The sequence below is a fragment of the Choristoneura fumiferana genome, chromosome 21 (assembly GCF_025370935.1).
Source record: "Choristoneura fumiferana chromosome 21, NRCan_CFum_1, whole genome shotgun sequence".
NCBI classification, from domain to species: domain Eukaryota; kingdom Metazoa; phylum Arthropoda; class Insecta; order Lepidoptera; family Tortricidae; genus Choristoneura; species Choristoneura fumiferana.
Genome location: NC_133492.1, coordinates 14,265,465 through 14,280,075, shown reverse-complemented (window position 1 = coordinate 14,280,075; position 14,611 = coordinate 14,265,465). Strand labels below are relative to the sequence as shown.

The window sequence follows — 14,611 nt, the reverse complement described above, 5'->3', positions numbered from 1 at the left end:
TCACGGAGGCGGCCGCGGCCCGAGACCAAGAAGCTTTTTGACGACCTGGTCGCCAAGTTCACAGACGAGTCTTCTACTGAAGGTATTGACGCGCTACTTTGTAAATTTTAACCCCTTTTTCAGGCCCCACCAATTTAGCTATATGCATGGAGCTATATATATAACAACTCTTACTGCTCACTCTCAACCTTTACGACAGCTAGTCAAGGAACCGCATTCCGTTGCAACATTGTTTTCTATTGTATAATTAGTTACACCTCATTTGACTAATCCTCAGTCAAGAGCGAACCAATTCTAGAATCACGTAACGGCAATAACTTCATATTTTTACGATGACATTTATGGTTGTTGTGTGTTCTTGGGATGGTTACGCCAATTAGTAGAGGGGTGACTAAGATGCAGTAGAAGCATATATAAACTGGAGCTGCGTCTCCTAAGATCATTCTGCTGCACCTCCTCTCTCCGTACACTTGTATATTACTAACCAGTTTAAATCAATATAATTAATTAACACCAGTGAAGACTTTTATTATCTCCGAGTCAATTGAAGAAGAGCGAATTCAGGCAAGAACAATCCAATAGATCACGCGCTCGGCAGGCAACGTGATTGGCGCAGCCGGTAGGATTCCTGAAGGGTAACTGAAAAAGTTACGAACAAGTAAGTGACCAGCTGATTCAAACACCCACTCTGAGAGTCCTGTTTTTTCAAGAACTGCTAAGCATCAGGGCGATCCTACTAAAATCAAAAACTATTGGACAAATTATTTACCTGAATTCCTGAAGAAATCACTGAAAAGTAACAACGCGAGAGAGACGCCGCAGAACCGGGAGGATCCATACGGTGATTTGCATAAACCTTTCCTTCCTTATCAAAAACCCTTATTTTTCTATAAAAGCAAAAGTATATCTATAAATAGAGCTCTTATCATTTTTATTTGTATATGTTAATTAAGCGATTTTATTACTCGTGAGACGTCACGATAACATAGCGAATTAGAATTATTTAAATTAGTTGCGAATATTTAAAACTGTTAATCAGTTCTATGCGAAAGGGAACTTATACGCTTATAAACGATAACTTAACTATAACACTCATTATAAAGTATAATAAAGTAGCAAGGAGTAAGCGTTGCAATCGAACAAAGAAATATTTTACTTGCTCAAATATATTCTTATTAAATTAATTTATTTAAAATCAGATAATCTTCTTCGTGTAGGATTTTTAGAATTTGACTATTAAATCATAAAAATGAATTTCTTGGCACAAGCCGCAGCAGGCGCCGCCGGTATCCCAATGCAACAAATTTTCACTACCGTTCAACCCGGATCCCCATAAATCGCGTTAGGGCAACCAACAGCTCGTGTGCTACCGGAGAAAATAGAAACAATTAGGGAAGAAGAAGCTGAACCATCCTCATACTCGCCGGTTGAATCGCAAGGCTTAGATACGGAAAATCCACCTGCCTATTCAGAAATGCCCGACAACACAGTTTTTAATCAAAATTTACCTCCTCTAAGGGAACCATTGAATACTATTAATTATGTACCAAGTCCCAGAATTAGTCACGAAGTATTAGCTCTCATACCAATTTTTGAAGGAGATTCAAAACATCTAAATTTATTTATCAGGAAATGTGAATACGCAATTAACCGATTTGGAAGTACGACTTCTGAAAGTTATACCGATGTGTTGGAAATAATTACGTCTAGATTCACAGGCAGAGCCGCTGCAATCGTTAGTGAAAATGAATATGTTTTACACGATTGGAACTTATTAAAATTACTTTTATTACAACACTTTGGCGATCAAAAATCAGAAGCATGTTTAATCCTGGAACTAGAATCAATTAACATAAGAAACGGTGAATCTTACCTTGAATTCGGTTCACGCGTACAATCGGCACGAAGCCAATTGTTCTCAAAATTGTCAGTTAACTCAGATATTCAAACGCGTAATACTAAAATGTCTATATATAATAATACCGCTCTTAACGTTTTTCTTTACAATTTACCGCAACATTTATTACGAGTAATACGCCTTAAGCAACCCAGCAATTTGGAACAAGCATTAGAAATGGTGGTTGAAGAATCTAACTTTGAAAAACAATATAAAATGCGTAACGAGATCAATCGTAATAATACGCGCAGCACTATACAACCTAAACAAAATCTACCTCAAAATCAAAGATTCAGACAATTCTTGCCGCAAAATCCTAATAATACGAGACCTAATAATTACGTTCAAAGACCGCAATTTAATAATCCAACTACATCATACCATAATTATAACCGATTCAATTCGAATCCTTCTCCTTCGAATCAAAATATTAATCGATACAACTCAACCCCTAATAATCAAAATGCCAATAGATCCAATGCTTTTCCCTCGACACAGAACCCTAATAGATTCAACAGATACTCGTATGGAACTGGACAAAATTGGCAAAACAGACCAAACCCAATTCCAAGGCCAAATAACGGCGATACCAGGCCGAACTTTCAAAATTATATTGCACCCGGCACAAGCCGAGATACATCATTAAATTATCATAGCGAGCCAACAACTCGCAAAACGAAGAACCAAATTTTCAAGTGCAGGCCTCAACGAGTCAACAAAAGAAATAAAAGAATCATTTTTACCATACGTCTATGTCCCCGAAATCAAAGCAAAATTACTATTAGATACAGGTAGCACGCGTTCATTTTTAAGCACCAATAAAACCGATGAATATTTTAAAGATCGTAAAATTAATGAACCGTTTAACATTGTCACCACACACGCCGTCAGCACACATGACCTCGTCGTAATTATTCCAATATTCAAATATTCAACGAAAATTTCACACATAAATTTTATGTTTATGATGTTGACAAAATGTATGACGGATTAATCGGAATAGACTTCCTCAAGAAATATAATGCAATAATAGATTTGGAAAAAGAAATTTTGAGTACACCTAATGTTATAATACCAATAAAATTCTCGACAACTCAAAACGTAAAAGTGCCTATCGTAACCTTATCAATTCCACCACGTGCAGAGCAAAGAGTGTTGATTCCAACGGAACTCACATGTGGCGAAGGAATTATTAAGGAAATTGAATTCTGTAAAGGAGTGCGTATGCCATGCGCTTTGATACAATGCCAGAATGGATATGCTCAAACCACTATTCAAAACTCGACTGAAAAGGAAATTAGTATCATCATATTTAAACCTTTTAAAGTAGAAATTTGTGAAAATCTGACATTGGGTCATATAAATAATTTCACCAATGATCAATTGTTAACAGAAAATTTAAACAAATTACGGACAGATCACATGGACGATGAAGAAAGACAATTAATTTCTGAACTCTGTCACGAATATCGAGACATCTTCTACCATGACGATATCCCACTATCATTCACTCACGAAGTCAAACATTTCATAAGGACTACAAAGGATGAACCAATTTATATACGACCGTATAGGCAATCGCCAACGCAAGCATCAGAAATCAAGAATCAAGTAGAGAAACTGCTTCAAAATAACATTATCAAGCCATCATATTCACCATGGAGTGCACCCGTCCATCTAGTACCCAAAAAGTTAGACGCTTCTAATATACCCAAATACCGAATGGTTATTGATTATAGAAAGCTGAACGAAATTACTATTGATGACAAATATCCGTTACCTAATATTAACGACATATTTGACAAACTAGGCCAAAGCATGTATTTCACGACCCTAGACTTAGCTTCAGGTTACCACCAAATTGAAGTAAATAGAGAAGATCAACCCAAAACGGCGTTTAGCACCCAATTCGGTCATTACGAATTCTTGAGAATGCCGTTTGGCGTCAAAACAGCACCTGCTACATTCCAGAGAGCGATGGACAATATACTGAAAGGAATGCAAGGGATCCATTGTCTCATTTATTTGGATGACATCATAATATTTTCTGCAACACTTTCAGAACACATAAATAAGTTAAAACGGGTATTCGAAACTTTACGAAAGTCCAATTTAAAGATACAACTGGATAAATCGGAATTCCTAAGAAAGGAAGTCCTTTATTTAGGAGATGTAATAACCAAAGAGGGATTGAAACCCAATGACGAAAAAATTAGTGTCATATTGAAATATCCTATTCCTAAAAATACCAAGGAGATAAAGTCATTCTTAGGACTGGTAGGTTACTACAGACGATTCATCCCAGACTTTGCTAAAATTACAAAACCAATGACTTCTTTATTACGCAAGGGTAAAAACTTCATTATTACTAAAGAATTTGAAGATTCATTCGAAACCTGTAAAAGCCTTCTGACGAATGCACCTCTATTGCAATATCCCGACTTTAATAAACCATTCTTACTAACTACAGACGCTTCAAATATTGCCTTAGGAGCTGTCCTATCCCAGGGACCTGTAAATAATGATAAACCCATTGCATATGCCAGCAGAACGTTAAACTCTACTGAGCAGAGATATAGCACCATCGAGAAAGAATTGCTAGCTGTTTTATGGGCGGTGAAACACTTCCGACCATATTTGTACGGAAGAAAGTTCACTATTTATACTGACCATAGGCCATTGGCATGGCTTTACTCATTAAAAGAACCTAACAGCAAACTAACACGCTGGAGACTAAGGTTACAAGAGTATGATTTTGATATTATTTTCAAAAATGGAAAGCAGAATACTAATGCAGATGCGCTATCGAGAATTCAATTGAACACATTGACTATTGGAAGCACAGACGATGAATTACCATCAACGTCTTATGTAACATTGGATAATAGTGATAATATTTCAGAAGCCACAATGAGCGCTTCAGAAGACGGAACTTTCGATATACAAGACTTTGATAGCGAAAGCGAAGAAAGATCTGTAATTCCAGTCTTACACGAAGCCATAGATTTAAAAACCAATCAAATAATTTTCACCCAGTGGCACAAAGAAGAAATTAAAATTATTGATAGATCAAAAGAAAAATCTAAAATCCTTGAAGTTTTTCTTCCATTAAATCAGTACTCTATAGAAAAATTTATTGAAGAGAACATAGACACTCATCGCAAATATTTTATCTTTTTCAATTCAATAAAACTAAGAGAATTATTTAGCAATACAGTTTCAAGATTATTCAATATAAATATTCCATTCATAGAATGCACTAAAAGAATAACCGTGCTTACGGACGAAAACGAACAAATAGAGATTATAAAAAAATATCACGAGGGCAAAACTTGTCATCGAGGTATAAATGAAACATATAATAAACTTAAAAGAGTGTATTATTGGTCTAAAATGAAGGACACCATCACAGCAGTCATTAACGCCTGCAACTCATGTAAACAGATGAAATATGATAGGAAACCGTTAAATCCTTTAATAGAATTAACACAAACCCAAAACAAACCGTTCGAAGAAATTTTTATGGATTTATTTAAAATAGACGGAATGCTTTATTTGACTATAGTCGACGCATTCAGTAAATTTGGACAATCCATATTAATCTCAAATAGGTCTACACCCGAAGTAGTCAAAGCTTTGATAAAATATGTTTCTCAATACGGATTACCATTTAAAGTCAGTTGTGACCCCGGATCTGAATTTAATAACACATTAGTAAAAGAACTCCTAAACTTCTATAAAATCGATCTACACATAGGGACACCCAATAATCCACAGTCAATGGGATTAATAGAAAGATTTCATAATACTCTCATTGAAATTTACCGATTAGCTAAATATGAAAGAAAGATCACAGACGCTGCAGACGTCATGACTTATGCTATAATGGCATATAATAACAGTATACACTCAATGACCGGATTTACTCCATTTGAAGTGCTTTTCGGACACACAGATGCACGATCTGTATTCGATATCAATTTTAACCACAACTTTATGCAAAAGGTAATTAAAGATCACGAAAAACGAACTAAAATTCTTTATAAATATATAACCGATAAAATGATGCAGACTAAAGTAATAACTAGACAACGATTAGAACCAACCGCATCAACAAGTAATGATTTTAGAAAAGGAGATATAATTTATACAAAAATGGTAAATAAAAGGCTATCAAAAGATAAACCAAAATATCAAGAAGCAATAATAACTGAACTGCCCGAAAGAAATGTCGTATCAGTAAAAGTTAAAGGACGAGATACCACCGTACCTATTAGAAATGTAAAACGACCTAATAAATTAACCAAGGCATTAAATTTCCTTAGAATTAAAGATCGTAACTCTTACACCTTCACAGATTGATTATCTCAGATACGTGTATATTTCGAGAAAATTTAAGCGTATAAGCGATTTCCCCTTTATATGTAAGCATAAATCATGATGTATTGTCAAATTCATTGAATTATAGTATACGTATACATAAATCGGAGCATGGCACGGTATACGGTATACAACATGTAAATGCTTATATGCATTTTATAGACCTAGGACTAGTCCAATATAAATAAAAGGGATATAAATATTAATCCATTATATTAAGGGGAAAACTGTGGAACCCCCTATTTTAATGATATTAAGGGAAAACTATGAAACCCTAATTTTTATGATATATGAGGAGTAAATAAATTCCATACCTTAAGGATCCTTAATCTCTTATAATTATCTAGCAAAGATAACAAAGGAATAAAAGTATTTTATCCTCAGTGTGCAAAGCATTTCTCAAATACTTCTCACTGTTGAAGGGATTGTACTTATACCTGATATAAAATTCAAAGGGGCCCCCCCATTATAAAAATATGAGAAACAAAATACTTAATTGAATGTTCTAAGTGCACTTATTATTAAGAATTATATTACATATTGTATAACGCTTAAAGTAATTAATTTTATATTCAAAATTGTATAATCATTAATATGATAGTATTGTAGTTATAACCCAGTATCCTTATTCCCTTCCTGTCCTACAAGAATCGAGACACCAGATGAGACACATTGGATGACTGACATTCAAGCAATCACTCACAGAAGTAAAATAACCTATTTATGTAAGTCATTGTTGAAAGTTCGGAATCCATTCAAGCAACGAATAAGATGAGCTGAAGAAAAACGAGATACTCTGCGGACGAACTGTGATTGCATAAACAAAGTAAAAAAAAAAAAGAAGGAAGAAGTGAAAATAAGTGTAAATGGTGAACTCAGTGTAATTTAGGGAGTGAAGCAATAAAAGACATTGTAAGGATTAGGATAATTATTTTATTGTATTACTAACAATGTAATAAAATTTGTAAAGGAAAATTATCCCAGTCTTGCTAAGATAATTTACCTCTTAAGGAGATAATTTACCTCTTAAGGAGGGAGGAGTCAAGGAACCGCATTCCGTTGCAACATTGTTTTCTATTGTATAATTAGTTACACCTCATTTGACTAATCCTCAGTCAAGAGCGAACCAATTCTAGAATCACGTAACGGCAATAACTTCATATTTTTACGATGACATTTATGGTTGTTGTGTGTTCTTGGATGGTTACGCCAATTAGTAGAGGGGTGACTAAGATGCAGTAGAAGCATATATAAACTGGAGCTGCGTCTCCTAACATCATTCTGCTGCACCTCCTCTCTCCGTACACTTGTATATTACTAACCAGTTTAAATCAATATAATTAATTAACACCAGTGAAGACTTTTATTATCTCCGAGTCAATTGAAGAAGAGCGAATTCAGGCAAGAACAATCCAATAGATCACGCGCTCGGCAGGCAACGTGATTAGCTACGTCTATGCAACAAACGCATGTTTCAATGCAGTCCTTTGCTCCACGCTGTTAAGAACATTTACACATCAGGCAAGGCCGACTATCACCACCACCACACTACGCTGACTCGTTTCAAATTCATCCAGAGTAATGCAACCGTTCGCCATGCTGCCATAGTTCATTGATATAGACCTTTAAAGTAACGCCGGATTCATTTAACTACTATTATAAGGATTCAATTTAAACGCAAATCATATTCTTAACATTTTAGTTGATTTTTTTGTAATATGTTAAGGTACAAAAAGTCGAATCTGCCCTATGCATGAAGGGTTCAGGCTTTATACAATAGGTAGCACAGTCCACGGCTGTGCCCAGTTTTGGAATAAAGATGAACCCATCTCTTTACGTGGGTGGGTGTCGTAAAAGACGATTCAAGGGACCTTAACGTGAAAGGCACTTTCTATTGCCAATTACTAACTGCAGACTGCGGTGTTGAATGGAAGGTAAGGGAAAATCACCACGCTAGAAAGGTTGTGAGAATTCGTTAAAGATGATCGCGACTTCTCTCAAAACACTATTACACCAATTTCACTATTACAATCGTTTGCCCTGAATATGTTAATAGTGCTTTACGTTGTCATCTCACAGAATCACAAATAAGTGAAGTGGAAATGTTAACGCTGGCTGAGAAGACGAACAGACAGCTCCGTTTGCGAGAGCTGTTGCTGGAAAAGTCCAAGGACGCTAATCTCGTGGTCATGTCGCTTCCTATGCCCAGGAAGGTAAGTTATCAAAACTTTATACTTACATAGTTCTTCCCGCCGCCTGCCCCTCTATATACATGTACGGGTAGATCGTTTATAAAACTCGACGGATTTATTTTATGTGATTTTCATCAATGGATTTTAGTTTGGGAAAGAAAGATGAAAAAATAATATGAAGTTTGATTATACTTTCTTTAAAAAAATTAAGTTACAACCAAAAAGCAAATTACAATGGTTGACTGGTAGAGATCCTTAAATGGATAAGTCCGCCTTTGTACAGTATCTCAGTTTGTCAATTGTGTTTTGTTTTTTTTCTTTTGTACAATAAAGTGTATACATATCTTTGCGAAGCAGGGACGGATTGCACGTGTATGAATAATAACGATATGACAATGTCGTAATGACAGGGTAGCCTTTAAGCGGCTGATGATATTATATGTTTTTACAAAGAAATTGAGAACAACAATCTGAAGTAGACCCTGACGAGAATGAGTTTGTGCATCGACAATAGTTAGAATGGCGCCTAGCCCTTTATAGAGCAAGAGCCAAAATCGGTCGCGGTAAGACCATTGTAATCCATAAGACTCAAAATTAACAGTGTTCACATGCTGTTATAATCTATTCAAAACCTTAACAACTTATTGGATAGATTGTGATAAAGATTGTCGCGCAAAAAGTCTTGCTCTATAAAGGGTTCGAGTGTTCGCTCCGCTCGCTCCGTTCGCTCGGTAGAGCGACGATGGTTTTTCCACATTGTTTCAAATCCTTGTTCTGTTCACCAGGGCTCAGTGTCGGCGCCGCTGTACATGGCGTGGCTGGAAGTGATGAGCCGCGCCCCCCCGCCGATGCTGTTCGTGCGGGGCAACCACACTTCCGTACTCACCTTCTACTCGTAGAATATTCTAGAGATAAAGCAAAAAGACAATTAGGTACAATTGTGTGAATGGATGTGCGAATGTGATGGTTGATTGTAGATTTATGTAATCATCGAACCAAATTAGTTAATGAGTGTTGCCATCAGCTAGCTATACGAGGACTCTGTATCGCAATCGATATCACCACTTCTTTTTTTGACATTCATGTGCTTCGTATAGCCTAAACTGATGAAAGATATTTTGACTTTGGCTTGATTTTGAGTTTCTGTGACACGGTACGGTATGGGTTGACGGTTGGAGGAGTTAGTGAATGCGATTGCGAGCGCCCGTGCGTTAGACTAGGGCATCTGGTTAATAATACTTAAAGACGCACTAACTTTTATGACAATAGAATTGACCTACCCCCTATACTATAAAAGTTACTTGCTAATTGCTACGTTTCTTATACAAAAAATTGACAATTATGTATAATTGTAGCACTTTCGTGGTATTGGGGCCAGATTTGCTCAAAAACACACATCATTGAGACAAAAAATATGTCAAAAACTATAACATTTTAACGATTTCTTAAAAAAAAGTTTTTCAGTAAATCTGTAGCTGCATCTGATATATTTTCTAATCAACTCCACTGTATTTATAAGCTTTTCAACGTTAAGTATTTCTATCGCACTAGTTACGAAAGTTCCTGCTATTTACAGTCGAGTTCATAAACCTGTGAGCAAAAATTTGATCAATAATATCTGAACACGCTTCTACGCCGTTGACAATAGAGTCGTGCTCAGATATTTTTGATAAATTTTTTGCTCTCAAGTTTGTGAACTCGACTGTACATAAAATTTTGCATAGTAATACATTTTCTATTTTCATGGCTGAAACATTTAAAATGTGAGCAATTTAATTTAAATATTTGGACAAAACTCGGCAGTTATTGTAGTTTTAATTAATATTAAGTACAATGTAAAATATAATAGGTAAGATAAAGGTACAATTATTGCCAACATGGCTGGTACAAGTGGCGACATATATCGTCACAACTTTAAAAAAAGCTTAGACCTCAAAATTTATGAATTTTCTGAGTGACCTTTATGAACTTATTTTAAGGCTCAATTTTGTTGCCGTATTGATTTGAGATTTTTTCAAAGTAGTAACGATAACGTTTGGTCACTATTGACACATCAAAAATAAAATGCTCGCGTATTATTTTAAGTTTATTATACTTAGATGTACTTACCTACTTTACCGTTGTGAAGAATCGACGGGGATCCCAAAAGCCCGATATAGGTATTTGTTTAAATTCACAAAAAAAAAATGGTTTTGTTATCAATATCAAGTATTTTTTTACGTTTCAACGGACCTAGGTACTCGGCATATCCTAAGACAGACGTTGTCTTAATTTTTCTCATATAAGACCGCCGCCTAATATACAAATCACTCGTAGCTATGCTAGCCTGGCGTTGACTCACAAATACATATTTATCACCCACTGTAAGTAATTTCTCTATGAGTCAACAAATACTACCTAACTTTTTTTGTACATTGCAAATCAATATAAGATAGACGTGTAATTAGTATTAAGTTATCGTGATATCTTAAGTAACTTTATGTACCTTCAATTAACTGTCGGTATTTCGCAAATCATCCAAAGGTTTAATGTATTATAATACGTAAGATATGAACAATGCATAGCTTTATTTTTTTTAAGTTAGGTAGATAGGGTAGGTACTTATTTGGTGTGAGTGTCGGTTGAGTCGATCAACTTCGATAAATTTTCCATGGTCATAACCATAAATAGACAAAACGAAGAAAGTACTTATTTCCCAAGTTTTAACTACGGTCATTGTACTAATGACCCGTAATGGAAGCTTTTTACAATAAATCACGTGATATTTTATTTCCTAGTACGCCGATGGCTCACTGCAACAAAGTTATGTTAGGACAAGGCACAATTAAATCGGTCGCACTACAGAGCCTATAGGAAGACGTGTATTTCGTTAAACGAATGTTTTGTGTACACCTACTGCTACTTTAATATGCAAAGTTGCCTGGTGTGACTGAACTAAACAATGCTGTTGTCCAAAATCTCCGTGACATTTACATACAACGTATTTTATCTGTTACAATAAAATTATGGAAACATGCAGCGGAGCCCGTATCCAAAGCATACTTATAACTTATATATTTCATAATTTTGACAATGTGATTTTGAAAATATGTAGTTGGTTAAAAGTTTTATAATGTTGTATGTTATAGATAGAGTCATTCACGATGACGCGTGCCATGGTTCTTAATACAATGCCATTAATGTCTAATTTTGACAAAATCACGCGTCTTCGTGGATGGCACTAGGTATATTATAGGCCTAATATTTTTTTATTTTATTATTAGGGTAAGATTTTTTAAATAAATGTGTTTTAAAAAGATTTAGCTAATTTACTATCCCAGTAATTCTCAGCCCTAACTCAGAATAAAAAACGTGTTCCTTTCTTGCTTTGGATGGATGATCTTTATCCAAAGAAAATAAGAGGATAAATGCACCAAAGAATTCAGTCATCGTGGGATGGAATAAGGATGCAATTTGTATTGCACGTTATGTAAATAAAACTATTTAGGTTCAATATATTACAAGTTTTTTTTATTTCACACATATTTCACAAAGGGTTTTTAATTTAGAATAAAAACAGAAAATAAAATATTTACAAATACAAGAATCAACAGTGGCTTCAGATTAACAATTATAATAAGAGAGTTTTGTTAATAGCTAAAGACATGGAAGTCCATAATGCTCCACACATTTCGAAAGGAAGTTTACTTTAAATGACACATTAATTTGTTTAGAGATAGCTTGCCTGATCAGCTACGCATGCATACTTGGCGGAGGAGCAAGACAAATATTCCATTTATTTTAACATAGACCTCCGCAAAGTAACGCCTGAATCTATACAGTATTACACCAGACGACTACGGCGATATGTCAGTTGTGAGATAGGACGGCGATTCAAAATATACTCTTTAATTAGATATGTTGCAGCATTCCATAGGAAAAATAAATACATTTGGCTTCTATTTATGATTCACTAGTTGCAATTTAAATATACTGTGCTCATGATTCTGCTAAAGATAAAGTAAAAATAGCCTATTTCATCAAATAGCGACGGCAACTTCATCCCTATATTTGGATCATTTTTATTATTCATACAAGTTGGAGCATATCAAATACACGTTACTCAGTCTATCTATATGTATAATTATTAAGGTACATTATTTCACGGCGATGCCTAGATGTTTAATAGTGCGTAGTTACAATGATTAGTGGCAGGATCTGCCGACAGTTTTAGTGATTATAAAATGTGCGCCACGCCATGCGGCGTGCATGGGAGCAATCATTCGATTGCCAATTCATGAATGATTTATTCTACCAGCACCTCGGCGTATAAAAATCGTATCAAATATTGGATAACTCGCTGTGGTTTGCGCTTGTTCGCGGCTGAAGGCAACGCGGCCTCCGTCCGAGCTGCCCGTAGCGCGGGCCCCGCGGCCGCCGTGCCCCTCGCACCACGCAGTACTACCCTAAGCGTGTAGTGTACTACTCTAATGCTGGTACACTCCCGGCCGCGCGCCCACTCTACCGACAGGCGAGTCATCACTACTCGGCCGCGCTGCACCGAATACATTTTAAACAAATAGTCATAAACATACATAACTAATACATAAGTTACCGACAAAAAACTTCACACAGCCATACATCATTTATGAATAAATAATTATAATAAACCTAAACGATTATGGAAATATTTTTTGGTTACAAAGATTTTTAAATATGCAAAATAAATACTCGATTCACGAGGTTCTCTTTCCAATTACAGTATTGATCTAGAATTCAGTTCTTATTCGTGCTACAGGAACGTTTTCTCTTTCGTATGTATATTTTTGTAATCACTAGAACTTACGCTAGGTTATCGTATTGACAATTTGATTCTGCGGGGCCCGGGTGTTCCCGGCACGGCTCGCAAGGGACATTATCACAACAATTTCCAGTTCCAGATTTGAGTAGTTTTCGAGAGCGGTCAACAGTTTTCACTTTCACATAACTCTAATGAACACAACTCACTATGCATGGCTTGGTTGTACGTTCGTTCGCGCGGCTCCGTGGGGGCGCTACAGCAGCGCGCAAGGCGGCTGCGACAGTCTTCATTCGGACTCCTCCTCGTTGTCGTCGTCGAACCCGGAGAGGTCTGCTGACTCCAAGTAACCCTGCATGACCTGCGAAACAAAGTCGCTGGTTGGATGAACTACTTAAAACCGGCCACTATAGAAGGGCACGATTAAGATGCAAGTCCACTGCATCGGAATCGGAGCGTACGCAATGCACGGAGCGGACGGATTTGTTGCTTTGTATAGATTTCTACGCCGATCCAGTGCACGCAGTACCATAGAAATCTATATACTTAACACTAGTACGGAGATCAGATGACGCTTACTTACCTACTGTTTTACTCTGTAAGCACCTAATGTTTCAATACTATGTAAGCAGTAATTTATGTAAGACTAGCTTTTGCCCGCGACTTCGTCCGCGTGGAATAGTAACTTTGGAAAGTGTTTTAAGTTATTTTAGGGTACCTTATTCTGCCAATATAGCACATAGAAACCTCTACGGTTTACTGAAATAGCTATTTTAATAATGCTTTATATCTAAACTATTTTTTTTTTGTTCTTCCATTCGTTCAAAACATAAATTATTTTGCGGGTAGCCATATTTTAGCAATACGACGTGTATTCTACCCTGCCAACACAAAAAGGACTAAGCTTCATAGTGAACTCTTGACATTCTTACGTCCTTTATTGTAAGTTAGGAGGGTAGGATTATATTTAAGACGTCATTCTTACTAAGCATAGCTACACATTTTCGAATAATATAACTTATTAGTAAATTTGTTTGGAATTCCTTAAGAACTTTCATCCCCATATTTTCTAGTTTTGAAAAATGTCGAAATGTGAAAAGAGCCGGAACAAATGTTTTTTAGGGTTCCGTACCTCAAAAGGAAAAAAATGGAACCCTTAGACCCTATATCCCGTAAACGCGCGAAGTGTGTATCGAGTTGAAATTAAAACCCTAAGCTCCCGCTACCCTAAGCTCTCAATAGTCCCGGAAGCTGTGAAAAAATCGAACTTCTAAGTTAACGCAATCAAAAGCTACAGTCATTAAAAAAGTGTTTCCATACAAATCGCCTTAACTGAAAAAAGGTTTGGTACTTCCGGCTGTCCTA

At 36.0% G+C, this 14,611-nt stretch overlaps 2 protein-coding genes across 2 annotated transcripts in view; one reads left to right on the top strand and one right to left on the bottom strand.

Moving 5' to 3' along the window:
- Positions 1 to 10,808, top strand: part of NKCC (sodium potassium chloride cotransporter) — a gene marked incomplete in the record, with an annotated part of 86,395 nt that extends 75,587 nt beyond the window's left edge. The window contains 2 exon segments of the mRNA XM_074103832.1: positions 8,357 to 8,490; positions 9,255 to 10,808. Of these exon segments, the coding sequence (XP_073959933.1) occupies positions 8,357 to 8,490; positions 9,255 to 9,368 (248 nt within the window).
- Positions 10,809 to 13,447: 2,639 nt separating this feature from the next.
- The window catches only part of LOC141439537 (tyrosine-protein phosphatase non-receptor type 9-like), a 68,230-nt gene continuing 67,066 nt past the window's right edge, over positions 13,448 to 14,611 (bottom strand). Inside the window, 1 exon segment of the mRNA XM_074103826.1 lies at positions 13,448 to 13,607. Within this exon segment, the coding sequence (XP_073959927.1) occupies positions 13,536 to 13,607 (72 nt within the window). The 3' untranslated portion in view covers positions 13,448 to 13,535.